General features: G+C 38.4%; 1 protein-coding gene across 1 annotated transcript in view; it reads right to left on the bottom strand.

The window, feature by feature from the left end:
- The window catches only part of LOC126249132 (GTPase-activating Rap/Ran-GAP domain-like protein 3), a 334,020-nt gene that overhangs the window by 10,646 nt on the left and 297,072 nt on the right, over positions 1–26,302 (bottom strand). Inside the window, exon 21 of the mRNA XM_049950784.1 lies at positions 20,507–20,625. Coding sequence (XP_049806741.1) covers positions 20,507–20,625 — 119 coding nt within the window. The remainder of the gene's footprint in view (positions 1–20,506; positions 20,626–26,302) is intronic.

The following is a 26,302-nucleotide window of genomic DNA, read 5'->3' as shown; positions in this document are numbered from 1 at the left end:
GGTTTACCTCACCACATAGCATCCATCAAATCAACAGTTGTCTCCCATATCACTGATCCCCAGAGTGCACTGCCCGACATCCCGCTTTCCTTCTTCCACCTGGCAGGCTCCCCCACCAGGACAAAAACCATGCCACCAGCCAGTTCACCTTATGAAACATCACCAAGGCACTTCAGGCGCAATGAGCCCATTTTGGGAGGGGAGGGACCTGGTATCCCAGCCCAACAAATTCAAAACTGCACTGGAATGCATAGACCTAGATGGCAGCCGCTAGGTGGTGCTCCTAATATTTGTGAGCACTGTTGTCATGTGGGCCACTCCCCACCTGCCAGCCTATAGGCACCTGCAGCTGTGCTATAAAGCTCACAGTTCAGTGGCCCAGACCTCAGCCATTTTCTGACAGCCCTCTCATATGGTTCATTGTACACAGGGTTGTTTGGTTCCAGATATTGCTACATTTGATTTACTCTCTGGACTTGTGATTGTGTCATATTGTCTTGTTGTTCATCTACTGCTGTTATTGACTTTTGTGGCTTTCGGCAAGTCACCATTGATGTCCTTGGCCAGTTGGCCACTGTCTCCTGGTCATGTCCAATTCCAGTTACTATACGTTGGGTTCAGGTCGAGACTCTGGATAGGCCAGTCCATTACAGGTATGTTATTTCCATGAACCATTGTCTCAGAGATGTTGCTTCATGACAGGATGGATTGTCATGCTGATACAAACAATTATTATCATTGAAGTCATTGAGCTTTCATGACCAACACATCTGTTACTACTTCTCTTCCGGTAACACAATACTTCCTGGCTCTTGCAACATCTAGTGGTCAACTCAATACTAAACAGGGGTTTTTGGACACGTATGATCACACTGTGTGTATTGTAATGTCAGTTTGTAGATACACTAAAAATACGATTCATGTTCAATGTTATGGTAAATACTATAAGGGGCGTTCAAAAAGAAATGAGCCAGAGGCATAATTACAGAAACCAGTACCTTTATGTTAGAAATATTGACTTTGGCTGTTGAGACACTTTTCCCACTGTGACACAGGGCTGGGGCAGCGATGTTAACCAGTTCCACATGTACATCTGGACATTGTCCGAGGTGAATCGTTTGCTCCTCAGATCCTTTTTAAGGGGATCAAAAGTGGTGTAATCACAGGGAGAGAGGTCCAGACTGTATGGAGGGTGGCCAAGAACCTCCCATTTGAATTTCTGCAGGAGTGCCATGACTAGTTGACCATATGAGGCTTTGCATTGTCGTGGAGCAGAATGACTCCACGCGTGAGATTGCCTGGTCAATTTGATTTGATTGTTTGGAGAAGGGTGGTCAAGGTTTGCAAATAATGCTGGGCATTCACTGTTGTACCATGCTGCAGGAAGTGAATTAGATGGAGGCATTCTTGGTCAAAGAAGAACGTCAGCATAGGGGTGAACAAGTCACCTCGGACGACGACATCCAGCTGTAAGTGCAGAACTGGTTAACATCACAGCCCCAGGAATTTTATGAGACAGCATTCACCACCTTGTGTCACAGTGGGACAAGTGTCTCAACAGCCAGGGTCAATACTTCTAACATACAGGTACTGGTTTCTTTAATTATGCACCTTTCTCGTTTCTTTTTAAACACCCTTTATATTTGGATACTTGAAAACATGCAGACATTGTGCTGGATGAAATATGATGATTTATATAGCTAATCATAGAAGAATAGTTCCAATTTTGGTTTTTTGTCTGGGATTATTTTGACTTGTGCATATAACTGTGAAAGAAGTACATTACAAGAGGAAGATGATAACTCTTCTCAGTGCATCAGGCTAGCCACCTAACACTTTAAGGCTCTTAGAACATGAGTAGCTGCATCATCAGGACTGTATGTGCATCCTACAGTACACAAGGAGGGCATTCATCTAAGATCCATGGTTAGTAATATTAGAGTGCTTGAATATCAGTGAGCAAAATATACTGAAGCATCAAAGAAACTGGTATAGGCATGCATATTCAAATACAAAGATATGTCAATGGGCAATGCCTATATAAAACAACAAGTGTCTGGTGCAATTGTTAGATTGGTTACTGCTGCTACAATGGCAGGTTATCAAGATTTAAGTGAGTTTGAACGTGGTGTTATAGTTGGGTGCACGAGCAATGGGACACAGCATCTCAGAGGTAGCGATTTTCCCATATGACCACTTCATGAGTGTTCTGTAAGTATCAAGAATCTGGTAAAACATCAAATCTCCAACATCACTGCAGCTGTAAAAAGATCCTGCAAGAATGGGAACAACTGCGACTGAGGAGAATTCTTGAACATGACAGAAGTGCAACCCTTCTGCAAATTGCTGCAGATCTCAATGCTAGGCCATCAAAAAGTGTCAGTGCATGAACCATTCAATGAAACATCATTGATATGGACTTTCAGAGCTGAAGACCCACTCATTTACCCTTGATAACTGCATACACAAAGCTTTATGCCTCACCTGGGCTCTGTAATGGTGTAGGGCATGTGCGGTTGGAGTGTTATGGGACCCCTGATATGTTGAGGTATGACTCTGACAGGTGAGATGTATGTAAGCACCCTGTCTGATCACCTGCATCCATTCATGTCCATTGTGCATTCTGACGGACTTGGGCAATTCCAGCAGGACAATGCAACACACCACACATTCAGAATTACTACAGGGTGTCTCCAGGAACACTCTTCTGTGTTTAAACATTTCCACTAGCCTCCAAACACCCCAAAAATGAACATTATTGAGCATATCTGAGATGCCTTGCAACGTGCTGTTCAGAAGAGATTTCCACCCCTTGTACTCTTATGGATTTATGGACAGCCCTGCAAGATTCATTGTGTCAATTCCTTCCAGCACTACTTCAGACATTAATTGACTTCATGCCATGTCATGTTGGAGCACTTCTGCGTGCTTGCAGGGGTCCTACACGAAATTATGCAGGTGTACCAGTCTCTTTGGCTCTTCAGTGTACATGAAACACATTCTCAGTGACTATGAAGGGGAGTGCAAACACTACACTTGCAACTAAAGTCACTTTGTACACTGCCTCAGTCAATTCCAGCTCTGGTAAATGAATATGTCCATTTTGATGCCGTTTCATATCTTACCAGTGTCCCACTTTCTGACTTCTTGTAACTAGGTACTGAAAAATTCGATTATTGTTTCCCTGAAATGTTTAGGCACGGTTTCACATCAACGTATTTCATGTTTTTGGAAAATATTACAAATGAATCAATGGCATGGTATGGGTAGTACCGTATCATCTGTTATGGTAATCTTATGCACGTAACACTTTGAAGGACATTGTGCTTCTATTGATGTGTGGATGATAGGCTTGTGGTGTGAGCACATGAAATGAAAAACAACTTATAGAGTTTCTTAAATACTGAAACTCTACTAACACTAACATAAAATTCTTGATGTAACATTATAAAAAGTGTCAGCTTCCTTTCCCCTGTGTGTTAGTTCATGGTTACAGTGTATATAGAAAACTCAAGCAAAAATACTTCTGTGTCAATGTCTCAAGCCATTATCATCATCTACAAAGAAATTCCATGTCAGAGACTCTAGTGCATAGAGAGTGAACACTGTCAGACAGCAAAAGCCTTGCTGAAGAATTACAACATCTGTAAATAGTGTTCTGAAGGAATGGGTAGTCAGATTGAAGACAACTGAGCAGGCATTGCTGTCAAAACAAACAACACCAGAAGAAAGGAAAGAGACTGAAAAAGAAAATTAAAACCAAAAATCACTTATATACTTTACTATGGTCCATCCTCTGGAAAGATTGGTATATTTATATTGAAACATGATAGCCAATGTGTGTCAATCTCTTCAACAAATATAAAAAAATCTTCTTTCTAATGTTAAGGGCAATTAAAAATTTTCGATCTGAAACCTGTACAGGCCAGAATTGGTATGCCAATTAGACAAAATCTCCTAGAGCACAGAGGCAATAGTCCCGCTGATTAATCAGACTGAAGATACCTGCTTGGTAAAACACCATGTCCTGCTATGTGGAGAAGTTTTTTAACTGCATGCTGCATACTCTTATCTGACAGGAATCATTGGCACTTTGAAGCATTTTTTAAGGGATCAAAGGCATGATGATCACATGGGGGAGAAATCTGGACTATAGGTGGGTGCTCAAGTGTCTCCCACCTGAGTTTATATAACTTCTGCATTACCATGTTTACGATATAGGGACGCACGTCATCATGAGCTTGGCACACCATTCCACAATGGCAGTTTTCAACAGATATGCTACCACGTGAAATTCTTCATTCTCCACTGGATGTCTACCAGTGTTTGTACTTTGGCAGCCAGGAAAATAGTAACAGCATGTTGGTCCTATCTAGAGGTGTTTGGCAATAACGTAGCCATAGTTCATGTTTTGACACTTACTGCATGCACGCCGGAAAGAAACGAATATCACAATAATCCCTTGCCTACATGTCAGTTCTTATATACACACATTGGAGTCATGCTATGTTGCACATATGCTGCAGCAATGCCCTCAAATGAAAACTTTTTGAATGCCCCTTATAAAAATCCGAAAGCTGGGTGTGTACCACATTTCAAGCGAATGTAACATGAACAGTGGAAGAGAGGTGCAAGGAATGTCATGACATACCTAACTAAAACAGCCAAGAAAATCAGCTGTCACTAAGTGCTCAAATGTGTATAATCACGAAATGAAATACAAGACCAGTATCATGGTGCAAATATCAGATTTGTAGGACAGTGTAGTTAAGTAGTCTAGAAAAATAAATATGTCAAAAAATCGAATAAACTGGCATGAAAGCTTCTATTTAATTAAGGGTTTAGATATGGCAAACAACTTTTTAAGATCCCAGCATCCAACTCGTCCATCAGAGCTGGAAAATGCAGGGAGAATGTGCATTTCATGGAACAACAGGGGCAGTTTCCAAAAAAACAAATGTCCATGAAAAGGTACCAGGAGTCAAACAGCAGCATGACATAAACAATATTTCACAGTCTTGTTGGAGTCCAACCAGTGAATATCAATAATACACCTTGTAGCACCTAGAGGTGGCTGGGTTGGTTGTCAAAATATTATGCAGTAAAACAGAAACAACAACTTGGCTGAACACCTGGAAGCACTCCATAAGCAATCACGCTAAGAAATCCTGAGAGAACACATTAACCACTCCTTTTATTACTGATTCACAAAAAGTTTATATTTATTTCAAAGCCAAAACTAGAATGCAGTGCTTTAGGTATAACAACAAAGCAACTTTAGGAGTTTCTGCTTACCATTGAAATACGATTTTATGCATTTATTGCAAACTGTTACTCAGTAATTAATCTGTAGTAGCTGACATTTAAATTAAAAAAACTATTGATTATCTAGTGAGCCCCAATGAAGAGAAATGACTGACAAAACTCCATTTAATGTTGCTTTGAAGCTTTATGGATCCCTACACACCACTACTATAATGAAAACAGCTATCCAAAGAGTTCCTTCAGCATTTGGGTTTCGTGAAAGATAGTCTGAAAAAAGGCTACTGAAAAAACTATAAGTAAACTGATCTGTAAAAAATAAAATAAACAAACAACATTGTTTAGGGCCTAGCACAGACTTTTTCCTGCATATGTGGCTATCTATTAATAAAATGGCATCACTGGAGGAGATTTTAATCAAACAACAATTAATAGGATATTTACAGTTTTGTATGTGGTCAGCTTAACAAGATATCCTGCAAAATGTTATTAAATGTGTTCCAGAAGAAATACCAAGAAAAGATTGTTTGGAAGCCCATTCATAATGGAAATATGTTTGATCTAATATAAACTTGACCTCTTTGTGGAAATCTTCATAGCATCTGGTTTCAGAGACCATGAGGCAGTTGTAGCAACAATGGTTATCAAAGTACAGAGGGCAACTACAACAAGTAGGAGGTTTTATATGTTGAACAAAAAATGAGGAGGCAGTGGTATCATATCTCAATAAGGAATTTGAAACTCTTTGCTCTGAAAAGGCGCTAATGATGGGAGGGATCTCCATGGTATACAGTCACAATAAAGAAACTTTTACAGAAACAGAGGCTACTACATAATAGGTGTAAAACAAAACATAAGGCTATAAATAGAGAGACACTGAATGAAATGCATTTTACCATCAAGAGGGCAATGCACAAAGCCTTTAATTAGTATGATAGCACAATATTATTGAAATATCTCTCTCAAAACCTAAAGAAATTCTGGTTATATGTAAGGGTTGTTAGTGGTAATAAGGTTAATGCCAAGATACGTATGGATGAGACAGAGACTGACAGCAAAAGCAGACATGGTTAACTCCATTTTCCAACCATTCCTTTACAAATGAAATTCTGGGGTATTGCCTTCACTTAATTCTCATATCAGGGCAGAGACGAGTGATTTGGATATCAGTGTCAGTATTTATTTATTTAATCGTATGGTGATTTTATACAATATACAGTTGATATAAGGCAAATGATTTTATACAATATACATATGATATTAGACAAGATTGAACCTTAAAGTCCGTGTTTTTCAACCAGTTAATTAAGCTGGGTGTGAGAGTGAACAAGTCATAGAGAATTCCAGGGTACGAATGAAGTGGACAGCGTTGGACTAAATGTTTAATTGTCTGCTCTTCTTGATTACATTCACACATTGGTGAACTGATCCAGCCCCATTTGTACTTGAAGTACCTACAACAACCATGTCAAGTCCTTAACCTGTTGAGGCAGCACCAAAGGTTCCTCGGTAGGTCAAAACCGTTTGGCTTCTTTGTGGGATCAAGGTGATGGGCTCTTGTTCCCAATGTTTTTGTTGACCATTCATGCTTCCAGCTTTCATTTAGATCAAAACCATCCGCGATAAGTTGTCCTGCAGTAACACTTGCTGGTCTTCTTGATCGCAATAATTACTGTGGTGGATGACAGAATTCCTGGTGCAGTGGTAGAGAGGGTGATGCAGAGTTACTCACTACAGGTAACCAGTGGCATAGGGTTGATTTGATGGAACCAGTAATTTGGCGCATTGTGTCATTAAGTTTTGTGTCTACCTTCTTCACATGTACACTTTCCAACCAGACAGGTGCACAGTACTTGGCAGCAGAGTACACAAGACTGATGCCAGTTAAATGCAGACAGTCAGCAGGGGTTCCCCATTTGCTACCACTGAACTTATGTAGTATGTTGTTCCTTGCAGTAACTTTATGAGAAAGCTGGGTGATGTGTTCCTTGTAGCTCAGGGTTATATCTAGAGTGATTCCAAGATTTTTTTGGGAAATTATTGTACCTAAACGTTTTCCCATTGAGCAGAACTCTTGGTTTGTAGTTCGCAGCACAATTTGCTAGATGGAAACAAGAGACTTCAGTTTTTGATGTGCTTGGGATCAATCTCCAGGTCTTAAAGAAAGTTGACATCTTCTCCAGATCCTCTGTAAGAATTCGTTCACCATCTTCAAAATTACTGCTTTGTGCTACCAGTGCGATTTCATCAGCATAGATGGTGACAGGGATTGATCTACAAGCTACTGCAAGTTGTACCATTCGAGAAACTGTGGATCTAATATCCAGCATGCTTAGTGAAAGGCAATTTCAATTGTTTCTAGGCACCTCTAAAAGCCACAAACGGAAACTAAATAATGGACTACCACAGGGATCTGTTTTAACCCCATCACTATTCAATTTATACATTAGTGATTTACCAACCACAATCAGTGTCAGTGATACTGAGAAATAATTGCAATTGCTAAAATTTAATGAAACTCCTGGACCTGACGGAATCCCTATCATATTTTATGCCAAATTTACCACTGTGTTAGCCATTATTTTAACCATTATCTACCAAGGACCCCATCAAACAAAACACTTTACCCAAAAGTTGGAATAAAGCACAGGTCATATATGTCTACAAGAAGGGTGGTCAGATCTTGATAAGATTTTAAAGTGGTATACAGGTTGGCAACTTGCTTTAAATACACTGGAACATAAAACTGTGCACTTCACAAAAAGGAATGCAGTATCCTCTGCCTACAATATCAGTTATACACAACTGGAATACTTGACTGTAAGACTTTGATGAGAGATCACATAGGCTCGGCTGTAGATAAAGCTGGTGACAGACTTTGCATAATTGGTAGAATGCTAGGAAAATGCAATCAGACTGCAAAGATGACTAGTTGCAAACCATTTTTTGTGGCGTATCCTAGAATACTGCTCAAATACATAAGTTCCACACTTAATAGGCTAACAGGGAATACTGAATGTGTACAGATAAGGGAAGCGTGTATGGTCACAGATTCATTTGATCTGTGAGAGAGTGTAACAGAAATGTTGCGGAAAGTGAATTGCCACACACTTGAAGACAGATACAAAGTATCCCAAGAAAGCCAATTACAAACATCCAAGAACCAACTTCGTCTAAGAAACTACTATAACTCACCTGTGTATCACTCTCACAGGAACCATGAGGACAATATTATCTTAATTATAGTGTGCACAGAGGCATTTAAACAGTCATAATCTATACACGGAAGGAAAGAAGCCCTAGTACATCTACATCTACATTTATACCCCGCAAGCCACCCAATGGTGTGTGGCGGAGGGCACTTTACGTGCCACTGTAATTACCTCCCTTTTCTGTTCCAGGTGTGTATGGTTCGTGGGAAGAATGACTGTCTGAAAGCCTCCGTGCGCACTCAAATCTCTCTAATTTTACATTTGTGATCTCCTCGGGAGGTATAAGTAGGGGGAAGCAATATATTCGATACCTCATCCAGAAACGCACCCTCTCGAAACCTGGCGAGCAAGCTACACCACGATGCAGAGTGCCTCTCTTGCGGAGTCTGCCACTTGAGTTTGCTAAACATCTCCATAACGCTATCACGGTTACCAAATAACCCTGTGACGAAACACGCCGCTCTTCTTTGGATCTTCTCTATCTCCTCCGTCAATCCGATCTGGTACGGATCCCACACTGATGAGCAATACTGAAGTATAGGTCGAACAAGTGTTTTGTAAGCCACCTCCTTTGTTGATGGACTACATTTTCTAAGGACTCTCACAATGAATCTCAACCTGGCACTCGCCTTACCAACAGTTAATTTTATATGATCATTCCACTTCAAATCGTTCCGCACGCATACTCCCAGATATTTTACAGAAGTAACTGCTACCAGTGTTTGTTCCACTATCATACGAGGTGCGGCTAGAAAAAAACCGGACTGATGCTGGAAAAAACATTTATTTACAATTATTTACGATTTCATGTTATCTCCTTCAATGTACTCTCCTCCTCGGTCTCTACACCGCTCCATACGAATTTTCCACTGTTCATAGCAATGCTGCAGATCATTTTCGGTAAGTCCATACATTACTTCCGTCGCTTTTTCTTTTACTGTTTCAACAGTCTCAAATCTAGTTCCTTTCAAAGCTGACTTGACTTTAGGGAAAAGAAAAAAGTCACAGGGGGCCAAATCAGGTGAATAGGGTGGATGATCTAAGATGGGAATGTTGTGTTTTTTGCCAAAAACGTCTTCACTGACAACGCACTGTGAGCTGGGGCATTGTCTTGGTGAAGGATCCATGACTTTTTTCTCCACAAATCATTCCGTTTTCTCCGTACTCGCTCACGTAGGGTAGCCAGGACGCTAATGTAGTAATGCTGATTCACTGTTTGTCCCTCTGGTACCCAATCAATGTGCACAATCCCTTTGATGTCAAAAAAAAAAAAAACAATCATCATTGCCTTGAATTTCGATTTTGACATTCGTGATTTTTTTTGTCGTGGAGAACCAGGAGTTTTCCAATGCATCGATTGGCGTTTAGTTTCGGGATCGTAAGTAAAAAACCACGATTCATCGCAAGTAATAACATTTTGTAAGAAGGTGGGATCACTTTCAATGTTTTCCAGGATGTCAGAACAAATCATTCTTCGGCGTTCCTTCTGTTCAATTGTGAGACACTTTGGAACCATTTTTGAACACACTTTGTTCATGTTGAAACTTTCATGAAGAATCTGCCTAACACTTTCCTTGTCAACTCCTGTTAACTCAGACACTGCTCTGATTGTTAAACGGCGATCTTGTCGAACAAGTTTACCGATTTTTTCAATGTTTGCATCAGTTTTTGCTGACAATGGTCTGCCAGTGCGAGTGTCATCACTGGTGTCTTCGCGGCCATCTTTAAATCGTTTAAACCACTCAAACACTTGTGTTTGCGATAAACAATCATCGCCGTACACTTGTTGTAACATTACAAACGTTTGACTTGCAGATTTTCCTAGTTTGAAACAAAATTTGATGTTAACACGCTGTTCTTTCTGTACACTCAACATTTTCCGACGCACAGACAAAACGTCAACTACTTAAAACAGACGCCACGGGCAGACTGAGTGCAGGAGGCAGATGAAACTCGAGCAGTAGGCGGAGCGAGAGTCACGTGACAGGCCACGCGACTTTAAGCCTTATTGCATTCGTTTTATTGTTTCACCAGTACTAGTCCGGTTTTTTTCTAGCCACACCTCGTATAATCATACAATAAAGGATCCTTCTTTCTATGTATTCGCAATACATTACATTTGCCTATGTTAAGAGTCAGTTGCCACTCCCTGCACCAAGTGCCTATCCGCTGTAGATCTTCCTGCATTTCGCTACAATTTTCTAATGCTGCAACTTCTCTGTGTACTACAGCATCATCTGCGAAAATCCGCATGGAACTTCCGACACTATCTACTAGGTCTTTTATATATATTGTGAAAAGCAATGGTCCCATAACACTCCCCTGTGCCACGCCAGAGGTTACTTTAACGTCTGTAGACGTCTCACCATTGATAACAACATGCTGTGTTCTGTTTGCTAAAAACTCTTCAATCCAGCCACAGTGCGGAACTGTATCGAACGCCTTCCGGAAGTCAAGGAAAATAGCATCTACCTGGGAGCCTGTACCTAATATTTTCTGGGTCTCATGAACAAATAAAGCGAGTTGGGTCTCACACGATCGCTGTTTCCGGAATCCATGTTGATTCCTACAGAGTAGATTCTGGGTAAACAATTTCTGAGTTCCATTAATGAAAAAACATGATATTCGAAGTGCAGACAATACAAAAATGTGGAAAGAAAATACTAGTGTTGCAGGAAGCTGTTCAGACAGATCTACTAACAAAAAAGTGGCAGTGGAAGCTCATTATCATCACATAATATTAGACATAAAATTTCCATTAGTAAGTGAAGGAAAAAGAAAAATCAACTGGTTATGCCAAGAGACTAGCAGTGATCACGTCTGATATTGAGTCAGAGTAGAAAGCGACTGGAATCAAAAAGTTTGAAGCACCAATATAGGATATGCTGAAAAACAATTAAGTGCAGTAAAGAAAGGTGTAAAATGAGTCATAATTGAAACAGGAAATGATGTGCATAAAAGCAAAAGTAGCTTTGCATTAAGAACACTGAAACAATCACTAGCAAACGTTTCACAAGCAAAGGCTTTCACAAGCATCCCCCACAGACATGACTTATTTGAAAACTCTGGTGTACACAGATAACTCATGATAATAAACCAAAAATTCAAGAAGATTTGTAGCAGTTTTGTACATACAACTTTCACTGAATAAACCAATTCTGTCATAGAGCACTTTATTAGACATGGACTGCATGGAAACTGTTATATCCTAGCCAGTAATGCCAACCGAGCCCGCTGCCAAAAAGGTTGGCAGCATCAAAGTCCGGACGCCGTCCGCATGAGCAGCGCCAGCGATACAGGAAATCGCCGCAAGTCTGCGCGCGCCACCGCTGGCTTCTGGCTTCTTAAGCGCTGGAGTCGCGAGCGCTAGGACAGTTCTGGATTCGCCACTCAGTTGTATACTCGCCACAGAATTATGTACCTGCTAGTCAGTTGTGTGTTCATCGCAGCAGAGTTGTTGTTTGTCGTCAGCCGACGCTGACCTAGCTGCTCCGACTCGAACTAGACAGATTTCTGTAGACCATCTTCACCACTGTGTTCTGTATCATCGTTAATAAAGATAAGTACCGACTTTCATTTAATCCGAGTGTTTGGGTTTTCATCTTTCTGTTCACTGTTCCAGCGGACCGGTCGGCCCGCTATTAAAAGTGTGGCGGTGACTTCGTAGGCCGTTTCTACAGCAAAGTGTTGTCGCTACGAAGGCCGTCACAAAAGAAACCACCTAGATGAGAAAGTGCTGGCCAAAGAAATTCTCCGGGTTTTAAAAACTGCAGGAGTGGACACCCACATAAAAAATACACTACATGCAACAGGTTTGCTGCCATTTCCAAAAGAACAAAACAATGCACCAGCAAGATATGAGACAGAAGCACCTCTAACTCCACCTTATGAGGAAGAAGTTATATCAGCATCAGAATGTAAAGAACCACTGTCACCAGCTGGTCATTGATAGCACCAAAAGCAGTAGTGTAAAATGAAGAAACATCAGAACACCCATTGGTATCAGAAACAGCAGAGCAAACAGTAGATCTTCTGACAACTGCTAGGGCATGATCTAGATCCATAGAAAGTAGCATCAGAAACAGGAAGTCCACTGAAAAGGACCTTTTTTTGTGTGTATCCAGAGTCAAGAGCAATACAGGAGGTAAAACTGCAACTGCAACTGCAACAGCAATGATAGAAACAGATAAGTGCCAACAGAAGAAGAAGAAGAAGAAACACCTGCAATTGAAATGTGCAATGTAACAAACAGGTGATAAACAATGCCTCCATATTATCTGAAGACTATTTTAATCTCTGACATGAAGAAGAGGAAGCCACCACAATAAGTAGAACCAAATGTTTAACAGTTTTTCACCCAAATATTCAATCTCTAAACAACAAAGCTTATCATGTCGATCTCCTGGTGGGAATATAGGCATCTTTACCTCAAAACTGAGTCTGGGCAAGGTATCTAGTCCAAAAATTAATACATTTCTTTGTGGTGATTTACATATCAGTACAATGAAGTCAAATATTGTCAGTAATACCTAATTGAATACACTGTTCAATTATGGTATATCTTCACTCAAAAACTGTGCAACTACACTAACTAAACACCCTTCTGCAATGATAGACCATATAGCAAGAGATATTGACAGAAAAAATGCCACATATTTGTTCTAAATCTAGGTCTGTCAGGTCATCTCTATCAGTTACTAGAATAGGATATTTACCTAGAGAAGCCAGCAAAGCTAAATGCATACAAAACGATTTCCTCAGAATCAAACCTGTATGAATTTGCAGGTCAGTTATAATATGAAATTGGGGGCCAGTGTATGCAGAAACAAAGGTTAGCAAAATGTTTAATAAATTCATGGCACTATTTAAATTAAAATTTGAAGAATCATCCCTGAAAAAACTATATTGCATTGGAACTTCAGGTAGAAAAATATGGGAGACAAAAGGTATAAAAAATCTGATGAAACTATTAGGTATTTGACAGCCATCAGATACAGACAAAATGAGCCAGATTTTTTGGAATTTTACAAAAAAACAGGGAAATTTACGGAAAAGTACTCCTAGCTATGAAAAATCTTGCAAACAACACATTATTATTGAAAGCAGACTAAAGCAAAGGAGCCTGGTACATTATCAAGTGGGAGACAAAAAGTTTCGAGATGCTGTTGCTTTATCCATCAGGGACTAGCCAGCAAAGTTAATGGTGCTCTTGTCAACAACTGAGATAGAGGTTACACATGTAGCATGCCAAATAAAAAATTTAAAAAAATTGGCAGGTTTAGATGACATTCCAGTCACTGTTCTTAAATAATGCAGACATGACATAAAAGAACTATTAACAGAAATAATTAATTTATTACTCAAATCTGGCTGCTTTCCAAAGTAGTTGAAACAAGCTAAGTTGCTCCTATACTAAAGAAAGACGAGGCAGAAAATATATAAAACTAAAGACCAATATCAGTACTGTCTTCCATTTCTAAAATAATAGTAATGAAAAATAGATTACTGCACTACCTGAATAAAGTTAACATTCTTTGCAATGAACAATTTGGTTTTTCGCCCAAAAGAGGTACAGAGTCTGTTACAGCATAGTTTACAAAAACAGTTCTTGAAACTCTGGACAAAGGTGACCATGTAACAGACATCTTCTGAGATCTGTCAAAAGCTTTTGACACTGTTAACCACAGAATTCTATTATATAAACTAGAAATATTGTGAATAAACAGGGTGCCATATAAGTGGTTTGACTCCTATACATAAAACAGAGTGCAATGAGTTAAAATTTATATACTTCAAGAAGATTCACTAGAAAAACACATATCAGACTCAAAATATGTTAATATAAGAGTACCTCAAGGAAATGTATTGGGCCCTATACTGTTTCTAATGTGCATCAATGATTTCCCAGACTGTGTCAAATCTGGAGAAAAAATACTGTTTGCAGATAACAGCACCATACTGATCTCAGATGAAATACTGACACAGCTGACAAACAGAAGGCAATTATGCTCTCAAAGACATTCAAAAATGGTCATTAAACAATAAAGTAACACTAAATGCAAAGAAGACAAACTGTAAAAATTTTGGAGAGAATGAAAAACACAATGGTGCTAGATTAATAGTCAACAATGCTGTATCACTATGTACCTATGCAATTTGATAAAACTGAAATTCAACCCACTTCTCCTACTGAAATTAGGAAAATAATAAATTCACTCAAAAGTAAAAGCACACATAGAATAGATGGCATTTCCAACAGAGTACAAAAACCTTGTTCCCAACAAATAAGTAGGATTCACAGCCACATATGTAGTAGCTCACTGAAACAGGGCATTTTTCCAGATGGACCAAAATATGCTATGTTAAACCATTGCATAAAAAAGGGGATAGATCTGATGCTAACAGCTACCGCCCATTCTCACTTCTGACAGCCTTTATCCAAATTCTTGTAAAAGTAATGTATTTAAGAGAAGCTTCACATATTTGTAACAATGAAGTACTAAAAAAATGTCGATTTGGTTTTCAGAAAGGCTTTTTAACAGAAAATGCTATATATGCTTTCACTGATCAAATATTAAATGCTTTGAATAACCAAATATCACCCATTGGGATATTTTGTGATCTCTCAAAGGCTTTTGATTGCATGAATCATGAAATTCGTATGGTTAAGCATAAGTATTGTGGTATGAGTGGGACAGTGCACAAATGGTTTAATTCATACTTAACTGGAAGAATGCAGAAGATTGAAATTAACAGTACAGATAGTCTGCAAAAACCAGCAGAGTCCTCTAACTGGGGAGGTATCAAGAATGGTGTCCCACAGGGTTCAGTCTTGGGTAGCTTATTGTTCTTAATATATATTAACGACTTGCCACTCTATATTCATGAATATGCAAAGCTAGTTTCTTTTGCCGATGAACCAGTATAGTTATCACATCCAAGAAGCAAGAATTGCCTGAGGAAATTGCAAATAAAGTCTTTTAGAAAATTATTAAGTGGTTGTCTGCAAATGGACTCTCACTAAATTTTGAGAAAACACAGTTTATACAATTCTGTACAGTAAATGGCATAACACCATTGATAAATATATACTATGAATGGAAGTCTGTTGCTACGACAGAATACTCAAAATTTCTGGGTGTGTGCACTGATGAGAAATTGAACTGGAAGAAACACATCGATCATCTGCTGAAACGGTTAGGTTCAGCTACTTATGCTATTACGGTTATTGCAAATTTTGGTGATAAACATATCAGTAAATTAGCCTACTATGATTATTTCCTTCACTGTTTTCATATGGCATCATATTTTGGGGCAATTCATCATTAAGAGAGAAAGTATTAATTGCACAAAAGCGGTGTAAGCAGAATAATAGCTGGAGCCCACCCAAGATCATCTTGCAGACATTTATTTAAGGAACTGAGGATATTCACAGTACCTTTTCAATACAAATTTGTTGTTAATAACACATCCCAATTCAAAAATAACAGTGAAGTGCACAGCAACAACACTAGAAGAAAGGTTGATATTCACTGTTCTGGACTAAATCTCACTTTGGCACAGAAAGGGGTGAATTATGTTGATATTCAGTGTTCTGGACTAAATCTCACTTTGGTACAGAAAGGGGTGAATTATGCCAAAAAAATCTTTACTCATTTGTCAAATAGTATTAAAAGTCTGACAGATGACCAGCCAACATTTAAAAGCAAATTAAAAGAATTTCTGAATGACAACTCCTTCTACTCAATTGATGAATTCTTAGATATGAAGTAGTAACGGGTAGTAATATAACAGACTGTGTTTGAGGTACAGAAAAGGGCTGCACAAATAACTGTGTGTTGAATTATTTTAAAGGATAGAAATTCTGACTGTCCCATGTGAATATATATTTCAGAATATAATATACACTAGAAAAAATATTCATCTGTGTGCCACAAGCAACTCAGTACACAAGCATGGAATCAGAGTGAGTAATTATTTACATCTTAACACTAAAAAATTCTAAAACATAAAACAGTGTATTACATAATGGACTAAAGCTGTGCAATGACTTGCCACAGGAAACTGAAGATGTAAATGACACCAGCACCTTTAGCCAAAGGCTTAAAAATCTGTTTGATATCAGTTATTAAACTGTAAATGAATATTTCAAATAGCCATCAATAGCCTCAACAGTAATACCTAACTTTATTTCCGTAAGAATGTTAGTATATAACAATATGTAGGTTTGAACTTAAATAGTGGCAACACTGCTGTGGAGACACTATACAATGAGATCTACTATTGTCGCTGATAGCATACATTGCTGACATACCTACCTTACCTCCGAGCAAATGGACTCGCCCATCCCACGTCACCAACATGCACGCAATCGAGGGAAACACAGTCACTTGTGAGCGAGTGGTCCAACGTAACTGTGTCACTATGTTTTCAAAACAGGAACACTGGAGTTGGATCAAAATTGAATGTGCCAGAGCTCATACAGTATGACAGTGTCATCAAGGTCTTCAAGAGGCGTGCGGAGAATCTGCAGTGCTGTGGCACACTGGGTACATGCATTCAATGTAGGTTGGCAAACTGTGGCAGACATGCATCCGGACAAGTCATCCTAGCGTCTCTGAAGAAGAAGTGCATGGTGTTGCCACGTTAGTGGACAGTGATCGATGCCATACGATTCGTGAGCTCGCCCACGAAACTGGATTAGCGCATACAACTGCGCTTCGCATCCTGAAGGAATGCCTGGGCATGTGTAAAACTGCATCACAATGGGTTCCGCATGACTTGACGGAAATGCAGAAATGGATGCATTATGACACTGCTCAGACGCACTTGGAGCACTATGAGCATGAGGGAGAGGCTTTCTTATGCTGTATCATAACACTGGATGAGACATGGGCCACATTGTATGAGCCAAAACTGAAACGCCAGTCCAATGAATGGTGTCATTATGGGTGGCCATGAAAAGTGAAAGTGCATCACCGCCCCAGTATGGTGAAAGTTTTGGGGATTCTCGTGTACGACTGTGATGGTGTTATCCTAATGCATTATGTTCCTCCATGGCAGACCATCAATGCACAGTACTACTATTCATTTTTGGAGCATCACCTGCGACCAGCTTTGTGAAAGAAGCAGCGACACTTTATGTGCAACCCACCCATCATTTTGCACGACAATGCGTGGGTGCATACAGTGCAAGCTGTGGCTGCTCTGTTGATGGGGCTGGGAAGGACTGTACCATCCACCATACTCCCCGGACTTAAGTCCTTGTGACTTTAATTTAATTCCGGAGATGAAGGAACCACTTCATGGCATTTGCTTCAGAGCTGTTCCAGAGATTCGACAGGCAGTAGACTGCTCCATGCACACCATCAACATAACAGGCTCTGCCAATAGTATACTATGCCTTCCACATCACTGGCAATGTCAGTAAAACTCTTAGGTATTCACATTGACTCAAAACTATATTGGGAGGAACATGTCAATCATGTATGTGAAAAAATATCTCGGGTGGCATATCTTCTCTTGAAACTAAGGGAGGTAGTGAGCTTGGAGTACCTCAGGGTACTCAGAATTTATTGCCAGAAAGGAAATACACGAACACAACACCAGGGTGAACGGTAATTTAGACATACCGCGCCACAGATTAGCGAGAACAGGAAATTCCCACAAAGTTAACCCACTCAAAATGTTCAATAAACTGCCAATTCATGTTCAGTCTATGGATACAAATTCTTTTAAAATTAAGTGGTACAGCTGGCTGTCAGATCATCCATTCTATGACATTAAAGAATTCTTTGAGATGCCTGAGGAGTATATAAGCATTTAAAAGTTGTCTGTAGTTAAACATATTATTTTGTGCTGTGGTTAATAGTGTGTAATTACAAAGTTTATACTATAAACAATAAAATACCTTATTATATTAGATTATAAGATAGCTTGTTGCGTTAGCTTTTAAAAGCTATCCTTTGTAATTTGGTACACTGCCATGCTTCAAATGTATTTATAATGTATTGACAGAAGTTTATTTTGTTATTCTGTATGTACTAGTACATCTTGTATGACGAAGCCAATATCATTGTAAAATGATCTATGGTGAATAAAATTCTTGAAATTCTTGAAATTCTTGAATGAGTTCTACACAACGCTGGTGACTACTTTGAAGGACAGTAACAGGTGCAAACATGTAACTCTTTTGTATTGGTTGGGAATAAATAGTTGCCACTATTTAAGTTCCAGTCCTAGTATATGCCATAACTAGGAAGGCTATTGGATTAAAAAAAAAATTAAAGTAATTCTGTATGTTACTGAATAAAAACCTTTGTAGCAATCACTAATGATATTTATACAAAGGTACACTCTACTGGGAAAGAATAAATAAATAAATAAATCAGCAAATATGCCATATGTTTTGAGAGTGTCTGTACCCATTTTCTGCTTTTGTATTAATTACCTTTGGCATTATACTAATGAACTAATATAATTCTCTTCATGAAAAGTAAAAGCATCATAGTCAAGTTGAGACAAGAAGTGTATTACCAGAAAGGAACATCAATGAAGTATTTGCTAATATTACTGACAGTCTTTTGTGAATGGACTGTCATTTAATTTAATAAACACAGTTTGTACAGTTCTTCAAAAATAGGATCCAACATTTTCAGGTGGAAGATGAGGAAAAGAAATATATAAAACATAGTGTTAAAAATGCTGGGTATTCATACTGGTAAGTACTTGAATTAGAAATTACATCTGAGAGAAAACTTTAAGAGCTTTATTTTGGGACCAGTTACTGTGTTTGTGTTGCTGACTTTGATGATGAAAGTGGCAGAACATTAGTTATATTAGCATACTTCCATGTATTATCATCATATGGATCAATATTCTGGAATATCTTTAGGTCTACAGCTTCCATCTTGCAGTAAACTGTGGAAGTAACTAGTCATACAATGACAGCTTCAAAATACATTTACAACCTTAAGGAATTTGTAGTTAATAGATTTGTCACAATTTCAAAACAACAGTGACATACATGAATATACGTGAAGGTTCTGGCAAAAAAATATAAATTAAAATCATGCATAGAGGAAGCACTCATGACATAGAGTATGTGTTGGGCAGTGGATAGACACTTTTTTCAGAGTGCACTGTTATGATGCAGTTTGTCAGTCAATTATTTATGTGTTTATGGATGATATTTGTGACATCATGATGTAAAAAATGTCAATAGGTTTACAAATAAGATACATTTACTTTGTGAAAATATATTCACATGCTGTTTATTTGCACAGCTGGATTTTTATTGTAATTTCAACTATAATAAACATTATTAAATTCAACACAATTGCCCATAGATATTATTTTTTCAGAAATTAATCTATGAGTTCTCAAGAAAAATGATTTTCCTTTGGTTTTAAGCTGCTTTCATTGTCTGCCATCCCCTTTAATTCACAAGAAAGATGGTCAAAGATACTTATGGCTGAATACTGTGTTATTTTCTGTGCAATATTAAGATCAAGCTGTGGAGAGTGGAGTCTGTTTTGTTACTAATGTTATATTTTTGAATGCTGCTATTCTTTGGTTGTTTAAAAACTTCATAACAGAGTAAGCATGTTGTGGGACTGCTGTTATACTGTCTAGTTTTTTTAAACTGTTGTCTACATGAGGTTGAAGGATGAATACCAGATATCATCCTTTCAACATACTTTGTGTCTTGTTTGCAATCATTCCAGAAAATTGCTGCTTAAGACATTTATCAACAGAAGTATGATATTCCATACAAACATAAAAGATAAAAACATTACTCATGTAAATGGTCATAGTGTAGGAACAAGAATAAACTCACGAAGAAAAGTATCATTAGTGTTAATATGCTGGCATGTTGCACATCATAGCATGATATCATGAATATTATTTAGATTTACTAACAAACATACTGAAATATTTTGTGTGAATGTCAGAGCATATAAGTGGCTAATAAAAGGATCTTGATTAAAATATATTAAGCTGTATCCATGAATATAAAGGTAGGTACCTACCTTGGCACAAATAAAATGGAGTTTTGGCATAACAGTTGTTTGCACCAAATTTCCATTGATGATCAGCCGGATTTCCATTGCATCAGTAGTAAAGGCAAAGATGTAAGGAAAAGCACAGACTGAAAAAGACAAAGATACAGGAAGATTAATGGATTATTTTTTTGCTTGATTTCACAAAAACCTAATTGTAAACTGAACAATACATTCCTAAATTTTGTGATTCTTGTGTAAGGTAACACAACATCAAGTACTTATCGGTATATTAACTTCCCTTAACTGGAATCAGGCATTTTATAGTTCTAATTGCAACAGGTTTTGATACTGGTCCTTCAGTTTATTTCCTGCTTCCTGACTTTAGCATACATTATGTTGACAATGTCTGTTAACAAGCACTATAAATGGTTACAATTAGGAACTAGCGCACTGTGGTATGTAATACAGTACTGACTTCCATTCTTATTTATTGAAATGTTTAAACAGAAGTAACCCAATAACTATAAGCAGACGAGTAACTGTAGAAAATATGAGGGTATACATACTTAGTTTGGGTTAACAGAAGTGAAATGTCATTTACGGTGCACTCACATGGCATTTGTTTCCGTCAGTATCAATCATTGTATCTTAATCTGAATGACTGAGTGGTGCAATACTTATCAAAATTTGTAACAAACTATCAATTAAAGGGTGGTAATCAGTGTGAAACAAACAAAACATTAAAAATCACCTGAAAAAACTGAACTAGATCAGGTTATCATGTAAATATTCAAGTTACAGCATGCTCTGTACACAGCAACATTTCAAGAGTTAATAACATGACAAAGAGAAGAAAGGAGAAATGGCTCTTAAAATTGTTTTTCTTGAAAACGCCTGCTGGATTGAAACTGGTCAATATTACTGAATAAAGCATTTTATTCAACTAACAGACAGCATCAATGGAACCATGACTTCACTTAACTACTCTCAAAGTGTAACTCACCATTATTTTTTAATCCTTTTTTATGCATTGTTGACAGTTATTGGTGGATAATGCTTTAAACTGACCTTGAAAACTTTATGTAATTTGTTTGTTGTACTTCCTGACTCTTCACAGAGTGTCAAGGAAAAATATTGTGATTTAGTGTTCCACTGATGACAATGTCATTAGAGGTAGTGTGTAAGCTTTGATTGTTCATTTTGAAGGTGTCATCCTGCCATTTGCCTTTAGCAACTTAGGGAAGCCATGAAAAACCTAACTCTGGGTAGTAAAATCTTCTCAAGTGATCAGACAAGTGGTAGCAGCATCTTGTCACAATGTTTTGATGAGTTTTGTACCCACCACCTTCAGGAAAAGTGTCAGGATGCTGTGCTCTGTATATCTATATAGACCCACGACTGCTGACCTCTTCTGTGTATGTACCATTCTTCCAGAAGAGGATGCCACACCAGTGGTCCTGGCATGTGGCAAGCCCTGATGCAGAAGTTGAGTCCTGTCTGCCCATTCTGTCTGCAGATGCCACCACCTTAAGCCAGAGCATTCCTATTGTGCTTTTGCAGCTGGACAATCCCATGCTGTGCTGAGTTGAAATCCACTATACTAGTCTGTTAGGTTGTTGTACAGACATATTTCCACTGCCTCTTTGACAGTCGAGTCCCAGGACCTGTTGGCACTGCATATCTTCTTCATTTGTTCAAAATCGAAGGTGGATGGTTGGATGGGGTTTGAACTGCTGTTTATCTAAATGTAAGTACAGTAATTTACTACTGTGTCACCTTGCTCAGTTGAGAGAGTCAAAACGTAATGATAAAACTGCCAAATAAATTTTTCTTGATACTTTGTAATATATCCATTCATTTTGTTGTTCTGTGAAAAGACACATACTTTAATTTTTGTTGGCGTTCCTGTTACACAGAAAATCATTGATTACACTAACATATGTGAAAATTTGCATCTACCAAAAGCTACATCTGACTTAAATGAAATTTATACCCATGATTTAATGTATGACAGTACGTCAATCATCTGGGTTACAGACCAGTACATGATCAATGACTATAAGAATTTTGTGTGGTGTAAAGTTCCCACATGGCATAATCAGAATCTCTAAATGGCACTGCAGGATAATCAAGGAGGGACTGCATATGTTTCTCAGAAAAATTGCGCCATACACTTTGCAAACAAATCTACACAACTTCAAAAGAGACTGGTACAAGACTCTGATCAACAGGTTTCTGATCAACTTTATCTAAAATAATGTCAGATGAGCCATGTGAAGCAAAGTGGAAGCCAAAAGAGAAGTGGGGTCTATTATTCTTTGCAGAATACCTGAACATTTCTTGCCACATGTTGATGGGCACTGCCATGCAGAAGTATGGCAAGTGAAGTTGACTGAAGAAAGGACTGTACTTCAGACTCTAAAACCTCCATGATGTAGGAACTGCTGTTCATATCACCATTAGTACATTGTAGTCACCATTACATGTTGTATCCAATAGCACCATAGGTCAACAAACTTGTTCTTTCTCCATTACACTACTTAATAACACAAGGTGGCAAATGCAGATTATTATAGTAATGTTTAACACAAATGTGGTCATCACTAAAGGATTGTTGAAGTAGGAGACATTTGGAAAACAGTATATTTTGGTACATAGTATTCCACCAGCAGCTTTCATATGCCCATAGTGTCACACGTAGTTTCTTGGAAATGTAATCTATCAAAGTGATATTGCAGATGGAGCTGTAAAGTACTTTAAATTATGTAGACAAGATGGTGGTCACACCATGCTGTGGTCATACTGCATATTCTTGTAATCCCTCACAGGTACATAGAAATGTCTTTTAATCACTAGTTTTATACATAATGGGCATAACAAAAGATATGGCCAAACTTTCAAGAAACATTCCTCACATGTAGAGGAAGAAAATGTGTTACGTGGATGTTGGAGCTCATTTTCTACTTCTCTTCATCATCATGTTTATCATGGGGAACACACAGAAACAGAATGTACAAGCAGTACGTGAAATATTTTCTACATGAAATATTCAACATAGCCACTTTGTTACAGTATGAAACACTTTGCTAAAGGAAATGTACATACCCACTGTTTGTAAGGGTACATGCATCAGCATGCTTTTGCACTGAATCCCTTGTGTGCTTGTGTATCTCTGAAGAGTCACACCATCAACAAAGGTTTACTGTCAACATTTGGGTGGGCATTGTTGGTGACTGTTTGTTAGGGCCTCATATTCTTGAACACAGAGTCAATGGAGAAATGTACCACTCTTTTTAGAGAACATGTCACCTGTTCTGCTAGAACATGTGCCCTTATGAGTGCATCAAAATGTACTTCATGCATGATGGGGCTCCTTCTCATTTCAGTGTAAACATTTATAGTCTTCTAAATACAGATTCAGTGACAGATGACCAGGTAGACGTGGGCCAATTTCTTGGCATCCCTGCTCTCCAGACCTGAAGTCACAAGACTTTTATTTGTGGAGGAATTTGAAAGCTCTTGTGTGTGGAACCCTGGTACAAGATGTATAGACTTTTCACACCTGTGTCGTGAAAGGCTGTGAAACAATACACAAATCTCTAGGGGTAAATGAGTGGATCAGGGATTCAATATGACTTCACGTTGAACATGTATCCTTGCTAACAGAGGGCCTTATGAGCATTTCCTTTAGGAAAGTGTTTCATATCATAACCAAGAAGGTATGTTGCATATATCATCAAAGAAAATGCTTGATGAAATGCTGATAAGTGCTGTTTCTGTAGGTTTCTCATAAACAATGTGTTTATGAAGAGAAGAGGAAAATGAGCTCGGACATGGAAATAAAACATTTCTTGACAAATGTCGAGAAATGTGGACATATTAACCAGCATCAGATAAGGAAAGTAGATGGGTAACAAAGGTATTAGAATATCCTGTCAAACACTTAAATGTCTCAGTTCTTTGCAAAAGAATTACACTAATCCACAGTTCCTAAATTACTATCATAGATACAAAAGAATATACAAGAGGGTACTGCTTCCTGCAAAAAATCATTCAATGACAAAAATATACAATACAGAAAATAAAAGCAAAGTAGTATAGGAAGACGTAAAACATGAAACTGGAAAAGGCAAATACAAGCACTGTGATAAATGAAACAGAGATGAGAGTAGAGTAGCAAAAAATTCAGAGGACTTGGCAGATTTTGTAAATGGCTGTTTCTCGAGTGTTGCAGAGAACTTGCAACAAATTAGTTCTAAAACACATTTAGCACCAGCAACAAACTACATTGCAAGCACAGCGATGTTGTTTTGCACAACAGAATTTGAAATCAAAGATAATAACTGTGTCCTTTAGTTTAGGTATTTTTTCCAGAATACATGAAGCACACATGTGTTGTGCCCTTACTGAAGAAAATCATACTGGAAGTATAGAAAGCTACAAGCCAGTTTCGCTACTGACAGCATTCTCAAAAATAACTGAATCAATCATGAAAGATGGAATAATGAGTTACATGGATACATATAACCTTTTCAATGAAGCACAGTTTAGTTTCTGAAGTGGGAGAAGTACAATATCAGCTGTAACAGGATTCACAAATGTTGTACTTGAAGCTCTTGACAAGGGTGACTGTGTTACAGGCAAATTCTTAGACTTATTCAAGGATTTTGACACTGTTGACCATAAAATACTATTAAGCAAACCAGGAACATTATGTGTAACAGGAATAACAAATGAGTGGTTCCTGTCTTATGTGGAAAATAGGATGTAAAATGTAGTGACAGTTCATCCATGTGATGAGGACAAATGTTTAGTAAAACAATTGTCATAAAATAAACGTGAATATAAAATTGTGCCTCAGGGTAATGTACTGGGCCAAATATACATCACATGACTAAAAAATGAAGCATCCAGAAGAGAAGGAGGAAACAAAATTAGAATTCAGGGACTGAGAAGGTATGTGATGTTATTTCGGTGATTACAGAGTCAAGTTAAATTTACAAAGAGTTTGGAGTATAAGCACACATATCAGTGGGATGTTGCACCCCTCTGGCCTAAATGCAAGTCCTATTTCAGTTTGGAAGGGTGTCATAAAGCTGATTTATCTTCTCTTGAGCTGAGCTGACCCACAACTGCTACGACAGTTCCTCGATGTCCTGGATACTGGGATGGGATGGAGTTGACGTCCTAACTGGTCATAAATGTGTTCTGTTCAGACCAAATCTGGGGATCTTGTTAGCTATGGTAGTACCTCAACATCATACAGACAGTTTTTAGAGACACATGCCATGAGTGGATGAGCATTGTCTTGTTGAAAAATGGCACCACGATACTGTCGCATGAGAAGTAACACGTGAGGACACAGGATGTCCAAGGCGTAATGTTGTGCTACCAGGGATCCCTCAGTGATTACCAACCATGACTTGTAGTCATACGCAATAGATCCCCACATCATTATCCCAGAGGTAACACTGCCATGCCTCTCCAAAATATTGGAAGAATGGGACCCCTCCACAGATTACCACCATACAATGGCCATCCAGAACAATGCAGAACCGGGATTCATCACTGAACATGACATGATGCCATTTAATCAGTAGTCCATGCTTCCCCATTCATGGTACCACTCAAAACATAGCCATTTGTATAGTGGTGTCAATGGCATCCTATGCACGGGCAGTAATTCCCTAGTCCAGGTGCTGCTAGTCTCCAAGCAATGGTGCAGGATGACACACAATGTTGCAGAGAGTTCATTAGTTGTTCTTGGATAACATGCACAGATGTGAAGGTGTTATGATGTACTTGGTGCACAGTACAGTGATC

The sequence above is a fragment of the Schistocerca nitens genome, chromosome 3, assembly GCF_023898315.1.
Source record: "Schistocerca nitens isolate TAMUIC-IGC-003100 chromosome 3, iqSchNite1.1, whole genome shotgun sequence".
In the NCBI taxonomy this organism is placed as follows: domain Eukaryota; kingdom Metazoa; phylum Arthropoda; class Insecta; order Orthoptera; family Acrididae; genus Schistocerca; species Schistocerca nitens.
The sequence above is the reverse complement of the archived record's forward strand: the minus strand, read 5'-3'. Positions and strand labels throughout refer to the sequence as shown.